Source organism: Delphinapterus leucas, chromosome 3, assembly GCF_059928025.1.
Source record: "Delphinapterus leucas isolate spDelLeu-1000000601 "Yukka" chromosome 3, BTC_Dleu_Yukka2, whole genome shotgun sequence".
Taxonomy (NCBI): Eukaryota; Metazoa; Chordata; class Mammalia; order Artiodactyla; family Monodontidae; genus Delphinapterus; species Delphinapterus leucas.
Genome location: NC_143131.1, coordinates 65,866,876 through 65,885,512, shown reverse-complemented (window position 1 = coordinate 65,885,512; position 18,637 = coordinate 65,866,876). Strand labels below are relative to the sequence as shown.

General features: G+C 40.1%; 1 protein-coding gene across 4 annotated transcripts in view; it reads right to left on the bottom strand.

Moving 5' to 3' along the window:
* Positions 1-2,488, bottom strand: part of ZCCHC9 (zinc finger CCHC-type containing 9) — a 44,229-nt gene extending 41,741 nt beyond the window's left edge. For 3 of the 4 annotated variants that reach the window (XM_089909083.1, XM_089909082.1, XM_022593650.3), the window contains exons 1-2: positions 2,383-2,488; positions 839-1,245 (exon numbers count right to left, since the gene is read on the bottom strand). In XM_089909083.1, coding sequence (XP_089765209.1) covers positions 839-1,222 — 384 coding nt within the window. In that variant the 5' untranslated portion in view covers positions 1,223-1,245; positions 2,383-2,488. Of the gene's footprint in view, positions 1-838; positions 1,278-2,382 lie in introns of all 4 variants that reach the window. The other variant, XM_089909084.1, reaches the window with a different exon arrangement.
* Positions 2,489-18,637: the final 16,149 nt, after the last annotated feature.

Genomic DNA, 18,637 nt, shown 5'->3' with positions numbered 1-18,637 from the left:
AGTATTTCATTTCCTGTGTCTGACACAGTTTAAAATCTAGGTCTTGGCACCACGGAAATAAACCTGTAGCCCCCAGCACTCCTCTCAGTGTAACAAGAGGAAGGAGGGAGCAATGACTAGGGAGAGTCTCAAGGAGTTTTAACTCTGCTATTACTCTGCTCTGTTACCAACCAGTATGATTCTTATTAGATCTCCTTCCTGTGCAATCAGTTTTTCATGGATAAAGATAAAAGGAGACATCCTTTCCAACTAATGGGAACCACACATATCTAACCTGTTGTACTTAACCTTCCCCCTTATTTTGATCTTTTTTAAAAATGGCTGTTTGAAAAAGGGCTACTGGAAGGGGTGAGAACATAGGTCTTAAAGTCAGACTCTGGGTTTAAATATCTTCTTTTTTTCTTTTGGCTGAACTACATAGAGTTAGCAGCTCATTTAGGTTCACATTTATTTAATAACGCATATACTTATAAAGTGCCAACTATGATTCTAAGTAATCAAATATTAACACCTTTTCCTGGGTTTGAATTTCTCCTCTGCTACTTGCTAAGTGGCTTTCAGCAAGATACTTAACCTAGCTGCACACCAGTGTTTTCTACCCAAAACATGGAAATAATGCTACCATTTTTGTATGTTGTGATAATTAATCAGTACATCAAGTGTCTAGCATAGAGAAGGTGTTCAAAAAAAGTCCTAGTGTCATTACTAGCCCTCAAAAAGATGCCGTATAAGTCTAGTACATAACCACAATCAGACTCTGCTAAAATACATATCTGAATGTATGAATAATAGTTTCTAGCCATACAAAGTAACATTTTAGTAGAAGTGATAATCTTACCATTGCATTTTTCTTTGCTGCTTGTCTTTTTAATCGTCTTCCTTCCCGGCGACTATCTTTCTTTAAAGCAACTGCAATTTCTTCCCTGACTTCCTGACTGTTTGCTGCTATCATCTCCCCATTGTGAACCATCTGTGAGTTTTGCCTTAGATATTCCATGAATCCATTCACATCTTCATTTAAATACTCCTTTTTCTTTTTATTCTTTTTGTGTTTTGCTTGGGGTGCATGATTTTTAAGGGACAGACTATCGGCTTCAAGTTGTTTACTCTTTGGTAGGTTTTGGCTTTTTCCCTCAAAGGACCCCTTCTTCATGTCCTCCCATGATGTTGCAGGGAAGGGTCTTTTGTTCTGTGTGGTAGTAACTCGTGCCCACCTGGTCATGGCTTCATCAGATGTTTATCCGTCTTTAAGACAAGCATGGCCAGTTAGTCACCATCTCAAATAAAAAAATGAAAAAAAAAGATACATGCTATATCACTATATAACCTATACCCATATGTTACAGTTTTAATTATTAAAACACTTTTTAACTTAATTTATATATCTGTATATTTAATTCTATAACATGCTGCAGAGATATGCCTGTAATGTAAATCTAGCCCTTGCTACCACACCAGTAAGAAAACAAACAGCAACAACAAAAAACACAAGGATATAAATACTTGCTTCAAACTGGAAAACAATTCATTAAGAAACCAAATTATTTCCAAAATTAAATCACATAGTAATAGTAAATGAAGTTACTTTTCCCAAATTCTGCAGTTTTCTTAGCGGTTTATTTTCCTATCTCTAAGTCCCAGGTCTACTTTCTTCCAATCTTCTTGCTTAGTCTGCCATTTCATCGCAAATAATTTGCACAACAAATTAGTAAGTATACACAACTCCTGTCCTTTGACCTGAAGTCTGTCATGACAACTCTTTCCGGCAGATTGATAAGCAAAATATGTGTTTGCAGTCACGTGATAATACCGAGTCTTCCTTTTATTAATCAGAGCGTAAGCTACTTCCAGCCCAGCTGTTTCAAATAATTTTCAGTTATTAAGACGCCCCTCTTTTAGGGCAGCATCCCGTGCGGGAAAACCTCAGTTCCTGCCACTACATCCCTTCAGCACAAGCTGCGGGGCGGAGCCAATAAACAGGTGTGGTGCTGTGCACGCCACTTTACACCACGCGCGCGCACTCGTCGCTGCAGATCCTGTGACTGTCACAGTGGGAACTGGAGCTGTTCAAAAGGAGAAAGGTTATCCTTCCCCTGAGTACATGGAACAGGGGAAGCTCTGAGTACCCGGTCGGCCGGATCCATTCGACCCGACGGGTGCCAGTGGGGCTGGCCCGCGCCGGCCCAAGCGGCCAGCCTCCTACAGCTGAGGCGGATCCCGTCACCGGAGGCCTGGTCCCGCCGCGGAGCCCGGTGCTCCAGCCCCACCTGGCGCTGGGGGCCCTCGGGGACCTAGCTGCCACTCCCTCCGCCCTCCCGCTGCGTCCCAGGGAACGAAAGAGGGGGGTCCCACGACCTTACTCCCCCACGCGCAGCTTCTCACCACGCACGAATCCTCCAGAGCAGCGGAGTTGGCAGGCCAGAGAAACCCGTCCCGCTGCGGCGGCGCGACAGTCGGGAGCGGAAGCACGTCATCCCTGACAGCGCGTCACTTCCGGGGGGCAACTGGTTCACACGTAGAGGTGCGGCTGTCAGGCGCCATGGTGTATCTCAGCGCCAGTAAATGTGGGTAATTAGAAAATGTGAAGCTCGCAGTGTTTGAAGGGCCCCGCTCTGGACTCCGGAGACGCAAAGTTGAGAGTGCGCAATCTGTGCTGTATGGAACGCACAGCATAGTGGGCGAGATGGATGGAAGGATCCGTGGGGTGGGAAAGGCCCGAAAGACTTCCCTGAGAAATGATCTTTGTACTGGACTTCGAAAGATAAAGCAAATATTTCTTGGGATTGGCGGCGGGAGGGAGTTACGTTTTTCTATCCGAAGTAAAGGAAAACTATTAGAGCAGTGGGAATGGATCACTGTGATAGAAGTGTAAAAAAGGACATTTGGGGCCCTACTAGGTGAAGGGCGGTGCCCCATAGTCCTGCCCAATGCTAGTTCAGCGTTCAATTGAAATACCACCCTGTGGAGCCAAAGACGTTCTCCTTTAAGAGAGAAATTGTAGTCTCCTGAGCAACTCTTTATCTCAACTAGCCACCCCTCCCCCCGCGCCCCCCAACAAAAAAAACCTGGCTACCACCAGCATTTGTGCTTGGTGGAAAAATTGGCAATCCACTCAGTTCACCAGGACAACTGCTCCCATCCCCATCATCATGCTCGATCCCTTTTACCTCTTAAATATCTGTCCACTTTATCGCTACTGCTACCTTCCTTGTTCCAGCTTTCATCATGTCTCGCCTGGATTACTGGCAGCTGATCTGGGCATCCGTTCTTGTTGCACTCCCTCAAATCCATTTTCCGTGCCTTAGCGAAGCAAACTTTTGAAATGTAAATCAGATTGTTGCTCCCTGCTTTAAACCCTTCCATAGTTTCCCATTGTTCTTAGGATGAAGTTCAAACTCATTAACAAGATAAATCCCTGCCTATTTCTCTAGCCTCACGCTGCACAAGTTCCGCTTCTTTGAGCTCCATGCATAGGAGTCTCCTCAGTTTGTCAAATGCCACATGCATCTTGCTACCTCCAAGCCCTTCTCCATGCTCTTCTCTTTGTATGGTACTCCTCCTTCTCTTCTTCCAATTAATTTCTACTCACCCTTCAAGGTTTTTAACGTTTTATCCTCAAGCAAGCCTTCCAAAGCCCCCTCCCCAAGCTAGATCAATCCCTAGTATACAGTCATGGCACTCTATACTTCTTTATGGCGCTTTTCAAATTCATAATTGCATAATGAATTGTGTAATAAGTTGTTTGTTGTATCCCCATTGCCTGGTACATAGTTGATGCTCAGTATGGTTTGTTAGCCAAATGAAGAATAAGTATTTTGCAATGCTTGTTAAAGTAAGCTAGAAAATGACTGTATTTTAAGAGGAAAGATTAAAGTCAATGCTATAGGAATATTGGAATTTGGTATGGTAAATATCACAAATATCCTAGGTCTTATGGTGAGGAAAGTTTTAAAAGATTTTTTTTTAAAAATCCTCCAGCTCTGGAAGAGAGGGAGCTTCCTAAAAGATGTGAGAGTGCCACTCATACCATCATGTTCTTAACCAGCTGGCTTCAGGCTCTAAGTGCCGACCTAAAACCTGACATTTCATAAAGAGGTTTTCTTTGGTAGATGCCAGGTTCTTGCACATAATGTATGCCACTAGAGGGTGCATTCAGCTAAAACTCGTCTTTAGTATTGTGCTGAATTTTAATCTGTAGAAGGTTGTATATTCCTGGAAGTGAAGGAACATGATCTCAATTTGCTTTTGTGGAAATGCATCAAATAAAAATTAGAAATTGAGCAAATCAGCCATAGAAATCCTTTGGGATTCAGAAGAAAGGATTAGTACTAATTATAGCTAACTTCCACTGAACGTTTTATAGGTACCTAGCACTCTGTGCTTAATGCTTTCCATTCATTAACTCATTAATCCACCCAGTATCCTGAGAGGTAGAAACTATTATTTTCTCCACTTTACAATGAAGAAACAAGCTCAGAGAGCTAAAGTAACTTATCCAAGGTCACACATTTAGTAAGAGGCAGAGTCAGGATTTGAACCATAAGCTCAGTCCAAAGGTGTGAGCTCCACTGTGTTGAAATACTATAGGGGATTGTTTGCCAGCTTGAACCCACTTTAAAATAGACTTACTCAGTTAGCCTTGCCCATATGAGACTTTATTTATTTATTTTTAGAATGTATTCACTTTTACAGTTCAATGGACTATCTTTTTATTAAATTTTTTCATTCAGATATCATTAAAATACTGTAAATGTGTTATTTTCAAAACAATATGATCCAGAGGATAAATGTTAAGTGAGGAACTGAAGTTCTGGTTATGAAGGGCTGAAGTACCTCATTTTTAGAAAATTGTGAAGTGTATGATGCATACAGAAAAGTATATGACATATGAAGTAATCATAAAGCACATGTTCATGTAAACACTGCCCAGTTTAAGAAGCTGACAATTGCCAGATATTGTTTCAAATCATATTAATTTTTTTTGCAGAGGTAGTACATTTTAATGTTTCAAACAAAAGTAGTTTGTTATAATGATATAAGCTTTCTACAAACCATCTCTTATCCTGATGACTATATATTCTGGATAAAATATAAAAAACAATTACCTGAGGATTCTGAAGAGTAAGTAAAAGCAGACATTTGTGGAGGGGAGTCAAAATATGAAGAAGCAATTGGCACATGATTGTGTGTCCCTTTGTGTGTGTCTTTGTCATGAGAGTGGGCCACAGTCACAAAGTACATGAACAGCTAAAACTGCAATGGAAACCCCACCATCAACTTTCTGGTTGGAGGAACAAGGGGAAGAAGCATGCAACAGCCATCCCTGGAGAGTGAGGGGAGAAGATCCTGGAAGGAAGAGTGCCACACGAAGCTCTCTTTGTATTCGTATGTATATGTATATGAAGATGTAGATGTAGATGTAGATGTATGTATATGTATCCCTCACAAATCTCAAGGTGGTCCCTGAACCCACATGCACAAGACAAACTTGGAGGCTAAAAGAATAAACTGAGATTTGAATTTCCACTGACAAAAAGTGAGGCAAACCTGTAGCCCAAGTCTACACAAGTTAATTGCCTGCTTAAAAATTTTTTCCCTAAGAATAAAACAGAACTCAGAGTATATATAAAATAACATCCATAATGTCCAGGATAAAATCCAGAATGTAAATTTAGCACTGATTCAGTGGTACTTTGAATTCTGATCTTCCCTAATTTACCTGCTAGTAGATTTCAGAGTGCTCAAATAGCTGATGTATGCGTTATCTTTTATAGCTGGACTCACTGGGAGACAGGGTGGAGGTGTGCTCATTCCATCTTACCTGGAATTGGAACCACTACCATTAGAATTTTAAATCCTCATTCTTGCCTGGATTCTCTCAGAGTAAGAAGCGCTTGTCAGCCTGGCTAAAGTCACCAGTAGGTGCTGTAGGGCTAGGAGTGCCCAAGACCCACCCCGGATGAGCCAGCCCTCAAGTTGAGTCACATAGCACGAGCAGCTTCGAACACCTATTTAGCTGTAGAGTAATTTGGAATGAAGGGTTAGTGCATCTAAAAAGGTGGGCTGGCACCAGATTTTACTAAATTAAAGGGTTTTTTAAAAATGCCAAATCAAAGTGTTTGTATTTTATCCTTTAGAGCTTAAGCAATGAAGACCTATACATAAGAGGGTTGTATGTAGAAAAATGTACTTTATGCAGTGCTCAGGACCCTCTGGACACTTGCTGAACTTCATTAAATATACAGAAAAATAGCACAGGAGAGAAAAAGAATTAGTGATTCTACTGTTGGAAATAAAAATGAGATCCAGACCAGTGACATTCTAACAGCTTCTTTATTAAAAATCTGTCAGTGATTTTTTTTTAATCTGCTTTAGGGCCCTTACAATAACACCAATGGGTAATAGAATGAGTTCCTTTTTTCTTCTTTAAATATTACTTTTACAAATGTTCCTTAATGAGCATAAATTACCTTTAAAATCATTATTAAAGAGCTTTTTTAATCCATGGATATTTTGAGACAGCACATGAGAATTTCCAATTACATATAGATTCATAGAAATACATACCTTTTTTTTTTTTTTTTTTTTTTTTAGAAATACATACCTTTAAAAATCTTGTTTTACAGGTCAGAGAAGTGATTGCCATAGGACACAGAATTTTATTACCTGATATGCACATAGAGATGGCCTTATATTTTTAGTTTTTCATTTGATTGTTGGTTTTCTCAATAATAATGTTACAAGCAAGATCTGAAGTGCCTAACAGGAGAAACCTGTTAGTGGAAGTTGCTTGAGGTTGCTAAGGGCTAAGGAATAGAAATAATATGAAGTTTGTGTTCTTCCGCTTGAATCTTTTTCATATTCTTTGCTTAAACATGAGAAAGAGTAGCACTGGAAACATTAATCACAAAAATGATGTGGTCTTCTGACTCTTATCTCACCCTCTTCTGTTTGAGTTCCTAATCAAGCATTTTAGTGGTTAGAGTGTCAAGTGCTTCAAATGAATACTTAAACCTAAATCACAAGTAAGTGGTAAGATTTGCAAGCTCTCTTCTCTGAAGTGAGTACTTCTCCCCTCCTCCTTAGGCCTGAGGAAATGCTACCTGATATGGGCCTTAGATTGTCCCTTCCAAGGGAAAAGTGAGAGGTCTGTAGTTACAAATGGAATTCTATAAAATGGGGTAAGTGAGGAAAAAGCATTTTTTTATATCTACTGTTTGCCAATACCTTGTTAAACACTAGATATAATATATAAAAATGACAGTCCTTGCCTTTAAGCAGCCAACAGCCTGTGAGGGTAAGACATGCAGACTCCTAAACCACTAGTAAGGTGGTAAGTGAAGGAACTACACTGGCAGTACAGATTACAGATAAAGTCATTCTTCCTGGGAGATTTTTGGAAAACCTCACAATAGAATGTGTTGCAGACAACTGGAAAGAGGGATTTGGGAGGTTATGGGGAGTAGTCAATAAAAAAGAAAAAAATCTAACCATCCTCTTCAATAAGCTGAAATGTTTCATGTAAATAGGGCGCGATCACACACACACATATGCACGAATTTAAGGTAATACTTTATAAAAGACCAAAGTGAACACAACCAGATGGCCAAAATATTTAGTACAGATTTAGTGACTAAGTAATCTACCTACAAGTCTCTGGGTAAAAAAATAATAATAATTAATTTAAGAATACCACATAGTAGGAAAAAGTTAGCCCTCTAAAAATTATGGCATAGCAAATAAATGATCATGGGAAAAGAGGTCCCACAACTATTTTTTTTTTTTTTTTGCGGTACACGGGCCTCTCACTGCTGTGGCCTCTCCCGTTGCAGGGCACAGGCTCCGGACGCGAGCCTCCGGAGCCAGGCTCAGAGGCCATGGCTCACGGGCCCAGCCGCTCCGCGGCATATGGGATCCTCCCGGACCGGGGCACGAACCTGTGTCCCCTGCATCGGCAGGCGGACTCTCAACCACTGCGCCACCAGGGAAGCCCCCCCACAACTATTTTAAGAAACGTTTATGGACCAGTAAAATGTACAGTCATATTGCATTTATTCTGGAAGATGTGAGTATATGATGGTGAGCTCTATGAAGATGAATTGGGCACCATCCATACCCCCAGAAGAATCTGTAATCTAGTGGAGGATTCAGGAAAGTAAGCCAATAATACCCCCAAGGAGTAAATGAAGGAAGGCAAATGTGGAGGTGTGCCCGGGTATGTCCAAGGCAGCGCAATATGGAAATCACCAGCAAGTTTTCAAATAGAAATTGCCTATATTGGGTGTATGTTGCTTTAGATGTCTAAACCATGTCCTGGAGCAGGACAGCAAACCAGAGGGATTTCTTTCAAGAACTGATCCGAATGTACAGTGATGAGGCTCAGGGCAGGTTGCTCCAAGATGTGCCACTCTGGCATGCTGATTATTTTCAGCTGAAAACAAGCAAGCCCCAGAATACTTGAGAAGACCGTTTGAACATCCCCCATACTGCCTAAAAGAATTTAAGATAGGAAGCTTGTCCCAGGAAGGAGTTATCACCATAAATAACAACTATTTTAAATATGAACTAAGAGTGGTAGACAGGAAGAGACCTAGCAAGGTCCATTTGATCAAAGTCATCTCTCTGCCCCATTGTCTTTGGATGGCCCAGCAAACATTTGTTTACCAGACGTTAACTCTTTTTTACCATCCTGTGAATTACCTTACTTCCCTTTGAAGTCCTAGACCCTTACCTACTTCTCTTTAGTCCAGAATAACAGATATACCTCATCTTGCCATCTTCGGAATTCTTCATATTTATGAGGATTTTCCCATGCATATGTAATACATTTGATTTTTTTCCTATTAATCTGCCTTATGTCTGCCTTTTAATTACCAGTGTAAAAAAAGAGCGTTTTTATTCACCACCCAATTCTGCAAGGATTAAGTCGTAACCTGCCGCAGTCACTGACTGACACTGCACTCTGAGAGGAAATTAAGACCATAACAGGATGCTCTGTGCTTTGGACAAGCAGGCCCCATACATAGTTAGATGTATATCTCAGGAAGAATTTTAATGAACCTAGATTCTTGCATCTTCCCATACATAGAGAAACTCTGAAATCATTAACTTGAGATACCGGTTCTTTGTGACTAGCATTAATCTTTTACCAAGATATATGCTTGACTGCACAGATTCCCTCGCCAAGCATCATATATATATATATATATATATATATATATACATACACACACATATATACATTCCTAGAAAAGATAAAAAAAAACAGGGGCCGCGTTGGCTTATAAAAGTGCTAGGCAGCTTAAAAGAGGGAAAAATGACATCTCAGCAATATAATGAGAAAATTTGGAATCTGAGAGAGAAAAATTATTTAGTTTCTATTTAAAAAAAAAAAAACAGGACAGCAAAAGACAGATAACTCAGCTTCTGTTTTAATTAAGCTAAACCTATAGGCCATTTAAATGAATGTTGAAGAGATGTGTCAGGGAGTATGTTGAACATAATGTGTTACTTAAAACCTTTAATAACCAAAATTTTTACCTGTCTACCAGAGAGAGCTGTGATTGCACTGTGAACCAAATTGTTGTCATGTGAATAAAATGCATAAAAGACTTTAAAACCAACCCTCTTTTACTCATTAAAGTCTTCTAGTGCTTCATTAATTTTAATGGTATAATCTAGTTCTGATTGAAGTGCACCTGAATGCAGTTAGTGCCTCATCAGTACTGATGAGTTCCAAGTAATTCAGGCCATGTTTGCAGAGTGATCACAAATTATGTCTTTATTTACATCTACTCTATGCCTGTTTGCCCATGTCTTCAACAGCACCGCTTTTACATTCCAGGAGCCCAGCATCTTCCTTTTTGACCTTACCTACATTATTTTAAAGAGATTTCTATTTTCAGAGCTGCTTTTATACTACAACCGAGTTCTGTGCAAACAAAAAAAAAAGATTTTGTGGTGATGCCAAAATATGACATTTCTTCCTCAGGTCTTCAGACTGAATATAGATATGAGACAAATGCATTTTTGAAAAGTAGGGAGTCTCATGTATATGTTAGAAAGTAAATGAGTATCAGTTTTGCATTTCCACTGTAACTGTTTCATAAAACTAATTTTTTAGAAAAACCTCTTCTTAAATCCTCTTAGAATTCCATAATTACATCTCTCAAACTAGATTTACTCATTGTCAAATACAGGTTTAGCTTACAGATTGAAAACACAATTAATTATGGGGCACCTCTAATCCTTGATCTCTAGTACGAGTATTTTCGCGGTACTAGAATAAGTGACTCTCTGAATATATAGACCCAAAGCAAGAAGATCAAACAATCTAACCCCATCCCCACCATAGGAACTAACTAAAGAGGATTTGGACATTAGTAGCACCCGAGTGGGGCTTTCTCCAATGATGCTAAAGGCACTTTCACCAAATGTGGTCTCTTCATCCCCCTTTTCTAAGTTCCATGATAACCATTTGCCTTCTCTTCACATAGGCTTTTTGCAGAAAGGGTAAAATGTAGTTAATTTGGCTTCCTTTTCTGAATCATCTGATTCCAGTCTTGCAGTTCTTTGATTTAGTCTTCCAGGTGGCTAATCTCCATTATGTGCAAATTTTTCTAGTTGTCAGATGGCAAATTTACTTTTTTTCATTTTTGAGGGTTTTGAGGCTCCCTCAGATATGTTTTCTTCCCCAATAAAATTCTAAAGCCTTGTATAGTTCCCTACACAGATGATAAAAAGAATGAATATTTTTAATGTAGAGAGATGGTGATTATTTCATTTCTACCTTGATTATTGGATTAAATACAGTAGATATTGCATACTTTGTACCAAAGTTTTTCTCCACTAAAATTAATAGCAACTGTGTATCCTTTCACATTAAAAAAATTAGGCATGATTAAATGTCAAATTTTTAAAAGTTGTTATGAAATATTTTTGACATTCAAAAAGCAATAAAAGACTTCTTATGTCTGGGGACCAGCAGGTGAGGATTCATCATTGTGAAAAGGGTAATCACCAAATACCATGGAAATCAGAAGGTAGTGGAACAAAATATTTAGAACTGAAAGAAGGTGGGGGGGGGAAAGGAGAGAATTTAATGTTTATTGAGTCAGGTCTGTGTCTTTGAAAATGTGAATTTCATCCCATAAATATGACATCAGTTTAGAGGATCACAATCAGAATTTTTTTTAAACTGAAAGAGAATAAGTTAATATAGAATAGAAAAGCATCAAGTGCATCTCACATAGTACAGATAACTACTATTACCTGAAACTTTTATTTGGGTTTTACATACATACACATACACACTCACTTGCTTACTCATATATGTGGGTACCAGATTCTAATGTAAAATATATTTCTTCCCAGAGGTTACAGTGAAAGAAAAAAATGCAAGTCACTGCCTTATATTATTTAATCATCATAAAAACTTTGTAAGGCAAATTATCTCCATTTTACAAATGAAACCAAGACTCTATTAAGTTAAATCATTTGCCCTTGGTTATACACCTGGTTAGTGGCTGAGCTTGAACTTAAGGCAGATCTTTTGACCTCAAAACAATTTCTTGATCCAAATCAGGGCACTTGTGAAAGAATTGCTGATAGAGATTGGTTCAAGATGGTGGAGTAGAAGGATGTGTGCTCACTCCCTCTTGCAAGAGCATGGGAATCACAGCTAACTGCTGAATAACCATCGACAGGAAGACACTGGAACTCACCAAAAAGATACCGCATATCCAAAGACAAAGGAGAAGCCACAATGAGATGGTAGGAGGGACGCAATCACAATAAAATCAAAGCCCATGACAGCTGGGTGGGTGACTCACAGACTGGAGAACACTTATACCACAGAAGTCCACCCACTGGAGTGAAGGTTCTGAGCCCCACAACAGGTTTCCCAACCTGGGGGTCCAGCAATGGGAGGAGGAATTCCTAGAGAATCAGACTTTGAAGGCTAGTAGGATTTGATTGCAGGACTTTGACAGGACTGGAGGAAACAGGGACTCCACTCTTGGAGGGCACACACAAAGTAGTGTGCGCACGGGGACCCAGGGGAAGAAGCAGTGACCCCAGGAGAGACTGAACCAGACCTACCTGCTAGTGTTGGAGGGTCTCCTGCAGAGGCGGGGTGTGGCTGAGGCTCACCGTGGGGACAAGGACACTGGCAGCAGAAGTTCTGGGAAGTACTCCTTGGTGTGAGCCCTCCCAGAGTCTGCCATTAGCCCCACCAATAAGCCCAGGTAGGCTCCAGTGTTCGGTTGCCTCAGGCCAAACAACCAACAGGAAGGGAACCCAGCCCCACCCGTCAGCAGTCAAGTGGATTAAAGTTTTACTGAGCTCTGCCCACCAGAGAAACAGTCAGCTCTACCCACCACCAGAACCTCCCATCAGGAAACCTGCACAAGCCTCTTGGATAGCCTCATGCACCAGAGGGCAGACAGCAGAAGCAAGAACTACAATCCTGCAGCCTGTGGAACAAAAACCACACTCACAGAAAGATAGACAAGATGAAAAGGCAGAGGGCTATGTACCAGATGAAGGAACAAGATAAAACTGTAGAAAAACAACTAAATGAAGTGGAGCTAGGCAACCTTCCAGAAAAAGAATTCAGAATAATGATAGTAGAGATGATCCAGGACCTTGGAAAAAGAATGGAGGCAAAGATCGAGAAGATGCAAGAAATGTTTAACAAAGACCTAGAAGAATTAAAGAACAAACACCTAGAAGAATTGAAAAACAAACAAACAGAGATGAACAATACAATAACTGAAATGAAAAATACACTAGAAGGAATCAATAGCAGAATAACTGAGGCAGAAGAACGGATAAGTGACCTGGAAGACAGAATGGTGGAATTCACTGCCACAGAACAGAGTAAAGAAAAAAGAATGAAAAGAAATGAAGACAGCCTAAGAGACCTCTGAGAAAACATTAAACGCACCAACATTCACGTTATAGAGGTCCCAGAAGGAGAAGACAGAGAGAAAGGACCCGAGAAAATATTTGAAGAGATTACAGTCGAAAACTTCCATAACATGGGAAAGGAAATAGCCACCCAAGTCCAGGAAGTGCAGAGAGTCCCAGGAAGCATGAACCCATGGAGAAACATGCAGAGACACATAGTAATAAAATTGACAAAAATTAAAGACAAAGAAAAATTATTGAAAGCAGCAAGGGAAAAGACAAATAACATAGAAGGAACTCCCATAAGGTTAACACTGATTTCTCAGCAGAAACACTACAAGCCAGAAGGGAGTGGCACGATATATTTAAAGTGATGAAAGGGAAGAACCTACAACCAAGATTACTCTACCTGGCAAGGAGCTCATTCAGATTCGACGGAGAAATCAAAAGCTTTACAGACAAGCAAAAGCTAAGAGAATTCAGCACCACCAAACCAGCTCTACAACAAATGCTAAAGGGACTTCTCTAAGTGGGAAACACAAGAGAAGAAAAGGACCTAAAAAAACAAACCCATAACAATTAAGAAAATGGTAATAGGAACATACATATCGATAATTACCTTCAATTTGAATGGATTTAATGCTCCAACCAAAAGACACAGGCTCACTGAATGGATACAAAAACAAGACCCATCTATATGCTGTCTACAAGAGAGCCACTTCAGACCTAGGGACACATACAGACTGAAAGTGAGGGGATGGAAAAAGATATTCCATGCAAATGGAAATCAAAAGAAAGCTGGAGTAGCAATACTCATATCAGATAAAATAGACTTTAAAATAAAGAATGTTACAAGAGACAAGGAAGGACACTACACAGTGATCAAGGGATCAATCCAAGAAGAAGATATAACAATTATAAATATATATGCACCCAACATATAAGGCAACTACTAACAGCTATAAAAGAGGAAATCAACAGTAACACAGTAATAGTGGGGGACTTTAACACCTCACTTACACCAATGGACAGAGCATCCAGACAGAAAATTAATAAGGAAACACAAGCTTTAAATGACACAATAGACCAGATTGATTTAATTGATATTTATAGGACATTCCATCCAAAAACAGCAGATTACAGTTTCTTCTCAAGTGCACACGTTAGATTCTCCAGGATAGATCACATCTTGGATCACAAATCAAGCCTCAGTAAATTTAAGAAAATTGAAATCATATCAAGCATCTTTTCTGACCACAACGCTATGAGGTTAGAAATCAATTACAGGGAAAAAAACCTAAAAACACAAACACATGGAGGCTAAACAATAGGTTACTAAATAACCAAGAGATCACTGAAGAAATCAAAGAGGAAATCAAAAAATACCTAGAGACAAATGACAATGAAAACATGACGATCCAAAACCTATGGGATGCAGCAAAGGCAGTTCTAAGAGGGAAGTTTATAGCTATACAAGCCTACCTCAAGAAACAAGAAAAATCTCCAATAAACAATCTAACCTTACACCTAAAGGAACTAGAGAAAGAAGAACAAACAAAACTAGTACAAGGAAAGAAATCATAAAGATCAGAGCAGAAATAAATGAAATAGAAACAAAGAAAACAATAGCAAAGATCAATAAAACTAAAAGCTGGTTCTTTGACAAGATATACACATTTGATACATCACTAGCCAGACTCATCAAGAAAAAGAGGAAGAAGACTCAAATCAATAAAATTAGAAATGCAAAAGGGGAAGTTACAACAGACACCGCAGAAACACAAAGCATCCTAAGAGGCTACTACAAGCAACTCTATGCCAATAAAATGGACAACCTGGAAGAAATGGACACATTCTTAGAAAGGTATAACCTTCCAAGACTGAACCAGGAAGAAATAGAAAATATGAACAGACCAATCACAACTAATGAAATTGAAACTGTGATTTAAAATCTTCCAACAAACAAGAGCGCAGGACCAGATGGCTTCACAGGTGAATTCTATCAAACATTTAGAGAAGAGCTAACACCCATCCTTCTCAAACTCTTCCAAAAAATTGCAGAGGAAGGAACACTCCCACATTCTTTCTATGAGGCCAACAAAACCAGACAAAGATACTACAAAAAAAGAAAATTACAGACCAATATCACTGGTGAATATAGATGCAAAAATCCTCAAAAAAAATACTAGCAAACAGAATCCAACAACACATTAAAAGGATCAAACACCATGATCAAGTGGGATTTATCCCAGGGATGCAAGGATTCTTCAATATACACAAACCAATCACTGTGACACACCACATTAACAAATTAAGGAATAAAAACCATATGATTATCTCAGTAAATGCAGAAAAAGCTTTTGACAAAATTCAACACCCATTTATAATAAAAACTCTCCAGAAAGTGGGCATAGCCATTTCCACATAAGCAGACATACTGTGGCAGCACAGAAGTCAAAGAGAAGGACCCAAGGAAGATAGCCAGAATGGTTTCCTAGCCATCAAAGTCTAATCTAGCTGCATTCTGCCCCAGATACAAGGAATATTGCAAATTTTAAGTCTTGTGACACAAAACCATGCTTTGTTCACATCATTGCTCAATGAATATTGATTGAACGAGACCTTAGTAAACAGGAACTCTTTGCATGCTGTGACTACTCTGGCTGAAAGATATGGCGTTCAATTAGAATTTAACTAATATTTAAGTCTCTTTATCTCTTTCAATTGACCCATTTGTTACATAAAAGATCTCTTATTTTCACTGTAACATCGCCAATGTGCTTGTTTCCTGTAGCAAAAGAAATCACAACTTCTGCAAAGAGGATCACATCATTCAAATATCCGGCAATGTTTGAGGAGAAAGAATATTCTTGTATCCAATTTAAGTGCTATTCCATGCTCTGAAAATTGAAGAGCTGTCAGGGAAGGATATTTGATGAATATGGAAGGTTTTAACAAAACCTGAGGTGCCAGACTGAGTATTTAGGAATCCATTGCAGACTTTATTTAAATGACTGCATTTAGTTATGAATATCTTGCTCTGAAAGAGTAAAGTCACACATGAGTACATTCCAGGTAATACAATAAAGCAGTGGTCCCCAACCTTTTTGGCACCAGGGACCAGTTTCGTGGAAGACAATTTTTCCACAGACCAGGGAGGGAGGGGAATGGTTTCGGGATGATTCAAGTGCATTACATTTATTGTGCACTTTATTTCTATTATTATTACACTGTAATATATAATGAAATAATTATACAACTCACCATAATGCAGAATCAGTGGGAGCCCTGAGCTTGTTTTCCTGCAACTACATGGTCCCGTCTGGGGGTGATGGGAGACAGTGACCCGAAGTGTGTTGCTTATGTCCAGTCTCCTCTGTGATCTCGTTTTGGTCGCTGTCACTGCAGAAAACCCTGCTTCACAAAGATTGGATGTTGGAAATGGAAGCAGGCTTTTCAGTGCCTTTGTGGCAATCTCAGGATATTCCTCCTTGACTTTAATCCAGAATGTATGGAGATTTGACATTGTCTCAAGCATACTTTTAAGGCCCCTCGTCACTTGTGATCTCAAGCAGTTGATCCTCTTCTAGCTCCGACAAAGTCAATTCACCTGGCTTATTCACAAATGGGTCGCAGATCCATTCCTTCCCAGTTTGGGGGTCTTTTGTGGTTGGGAAGTAATGCTCAATCTCTTTTGAAAGCTGAGATAAGTGATCATGCACCATCTGGGAGAAAGAAGGCCCTGGCTCAGTCTCTTTCAAAATCTCTGTTTGAAACATGTCAAAAATCCTAATGTTCACTTGTCGCTCCTATAATTCCAGTTTGGCTTTGAATGCAGCCACTTTATCTACCGACTTGAACACAGTTGTCTTTCTCCCCTGAACTGACAGATTGAGTTCATTGAGCAGGTTGAATGTGTCACACAAATAAGCAAGTTTTGTGACCCATTCTGTGTCACCAAAATGTGCTGCCAGTGGTGACTGTTCTTCTAAAAGTAATCTCTGGAGTGGCTCTCATAACTCAAAAACTCTGGCTAGTGATCTACCTTTAGAAAGCTATCTCACTTCTGTGTATAAGAGAAGACGTGTGCTCTGCGTCCATCTCCTCACAGAGCAGCATGAACAGATGTGAGTTAAGGGCATGTACTTTAACGTGGTTGATAATTTTAAACACATCCTACAAACGTTGTTAAGTTCAGGTGACATTTTTCGGCTAGCCAGCATTTCTCTAGGGATGACACAATGCGTAGACTCACATTCAGAAGCGACCTCTTTGACCCAAGTAGCGAAATCAGAAAGCCGTCCAGTCATGGCAGCTGCCCCGTCCGTGCATATACCAACACAAAATGACCAAGTCAGTTTTCCTGATGTGCAATCATTCAAAGACTTCAATAGCTCTGCAGTTGTGGTGTTGGTTGGCAACAAAAGTGCACATAACATATCCTCATGCACATCCTCCTGAAAAATATATTGCACAGAAACAAGCACTGTTGCCTTGTTGTCAACATTGGTAGACTCGTCAACCTGGATTGCCTACCACGGTGACTCATTAATCCTCTCTGACAATTGTGCCTCAGTATCCCCTGCTATTTCATCAACTCATCTAGTTGTGGTGCTAGCCGAAAGAGGAGCACATGCCACCTTTTGAACTGCGTGCAGCCTCTCCTAAAAGTTCAAGACAGATGTCCTCAGCAGCAGGCAGGATCAACTCGTCACCAACAGTAAAGGGCTTCTTAGCTTTAGCAATGCCGTTAACCACTAAGAATGATGCTTTCAGTGCAGACACATTTGATGAAGTGGGCCTTCAATAATTGCTTCTGTTCTTCGTGTTCACGTTTTTTTCTTTTGAAATAGTCCAAAGCCTTGTCCTTTGAGGCAGGGTGCTTGGTCTCCATGTGGCGAAGCAGTTTTGAAGGTTTTACAGCTTTGCTGGATAGCCAGTCACCACATATTATACAGAGCGGGCTTGGAGAAAGTGAATCACCTGTTGCAATGAAACCATAATTTAAGTAGGACTCTTGCTATTTCCTTTTAAATGCAGCTTTCTTTTTGCTGGCAGTCTTAGAGTCTTCTGCTGTCTCATCATTGGGTCTTTCCCCCTTTTCAAAGAAGCTCTCCAACAACGTTTGGTTTTTACTCAATTTGGCTAGGATTAGCTTGCGGGCTTACCAAAACTGCGACTGAGACAAGTGTGCAGTGCAGGAAAGAGGCGTGGACGGAAGTGGTAAATAAAATAACGGGTGGGCCACATGCAGACAAAAATAAGTGTCGGATTCTGACTTAAAACATACCACCAGATGCAGCTGTACAATTGAAGTACATCAACTCACTCGCCACTATAAAGCCTGCCACCAGACGCAGCTTCATTGTCCCTTGCCACTCACTGATAGGGTTTTGATATGAGTCTGCAAGCAATTGACTATGGTCTCTGTGCAGTCAAACCTCTCTGCTAATGATAATCTGTATTTGCAGCCGCTCCCCAGCACTAGCATCACTACCTCAGTTCCACCTCAGATCATCAGGCATTAGATTCTCATAAGGAGTGCACGACCTAGATCCCTCGCGTGCACAGTTCACAGTAGGGTTCGCACTCCTATGAGAATCTAATGCCACTGCTAATCTCACACGAGGCAGAGCTCAGGCAGTAATGAGAGTGATGGGGAGCGGCTGTAGATACAGATGAAGCTTCGCTGGCCCACCTGCCGCTCACCTCCTGCTGTGCGGCCCAG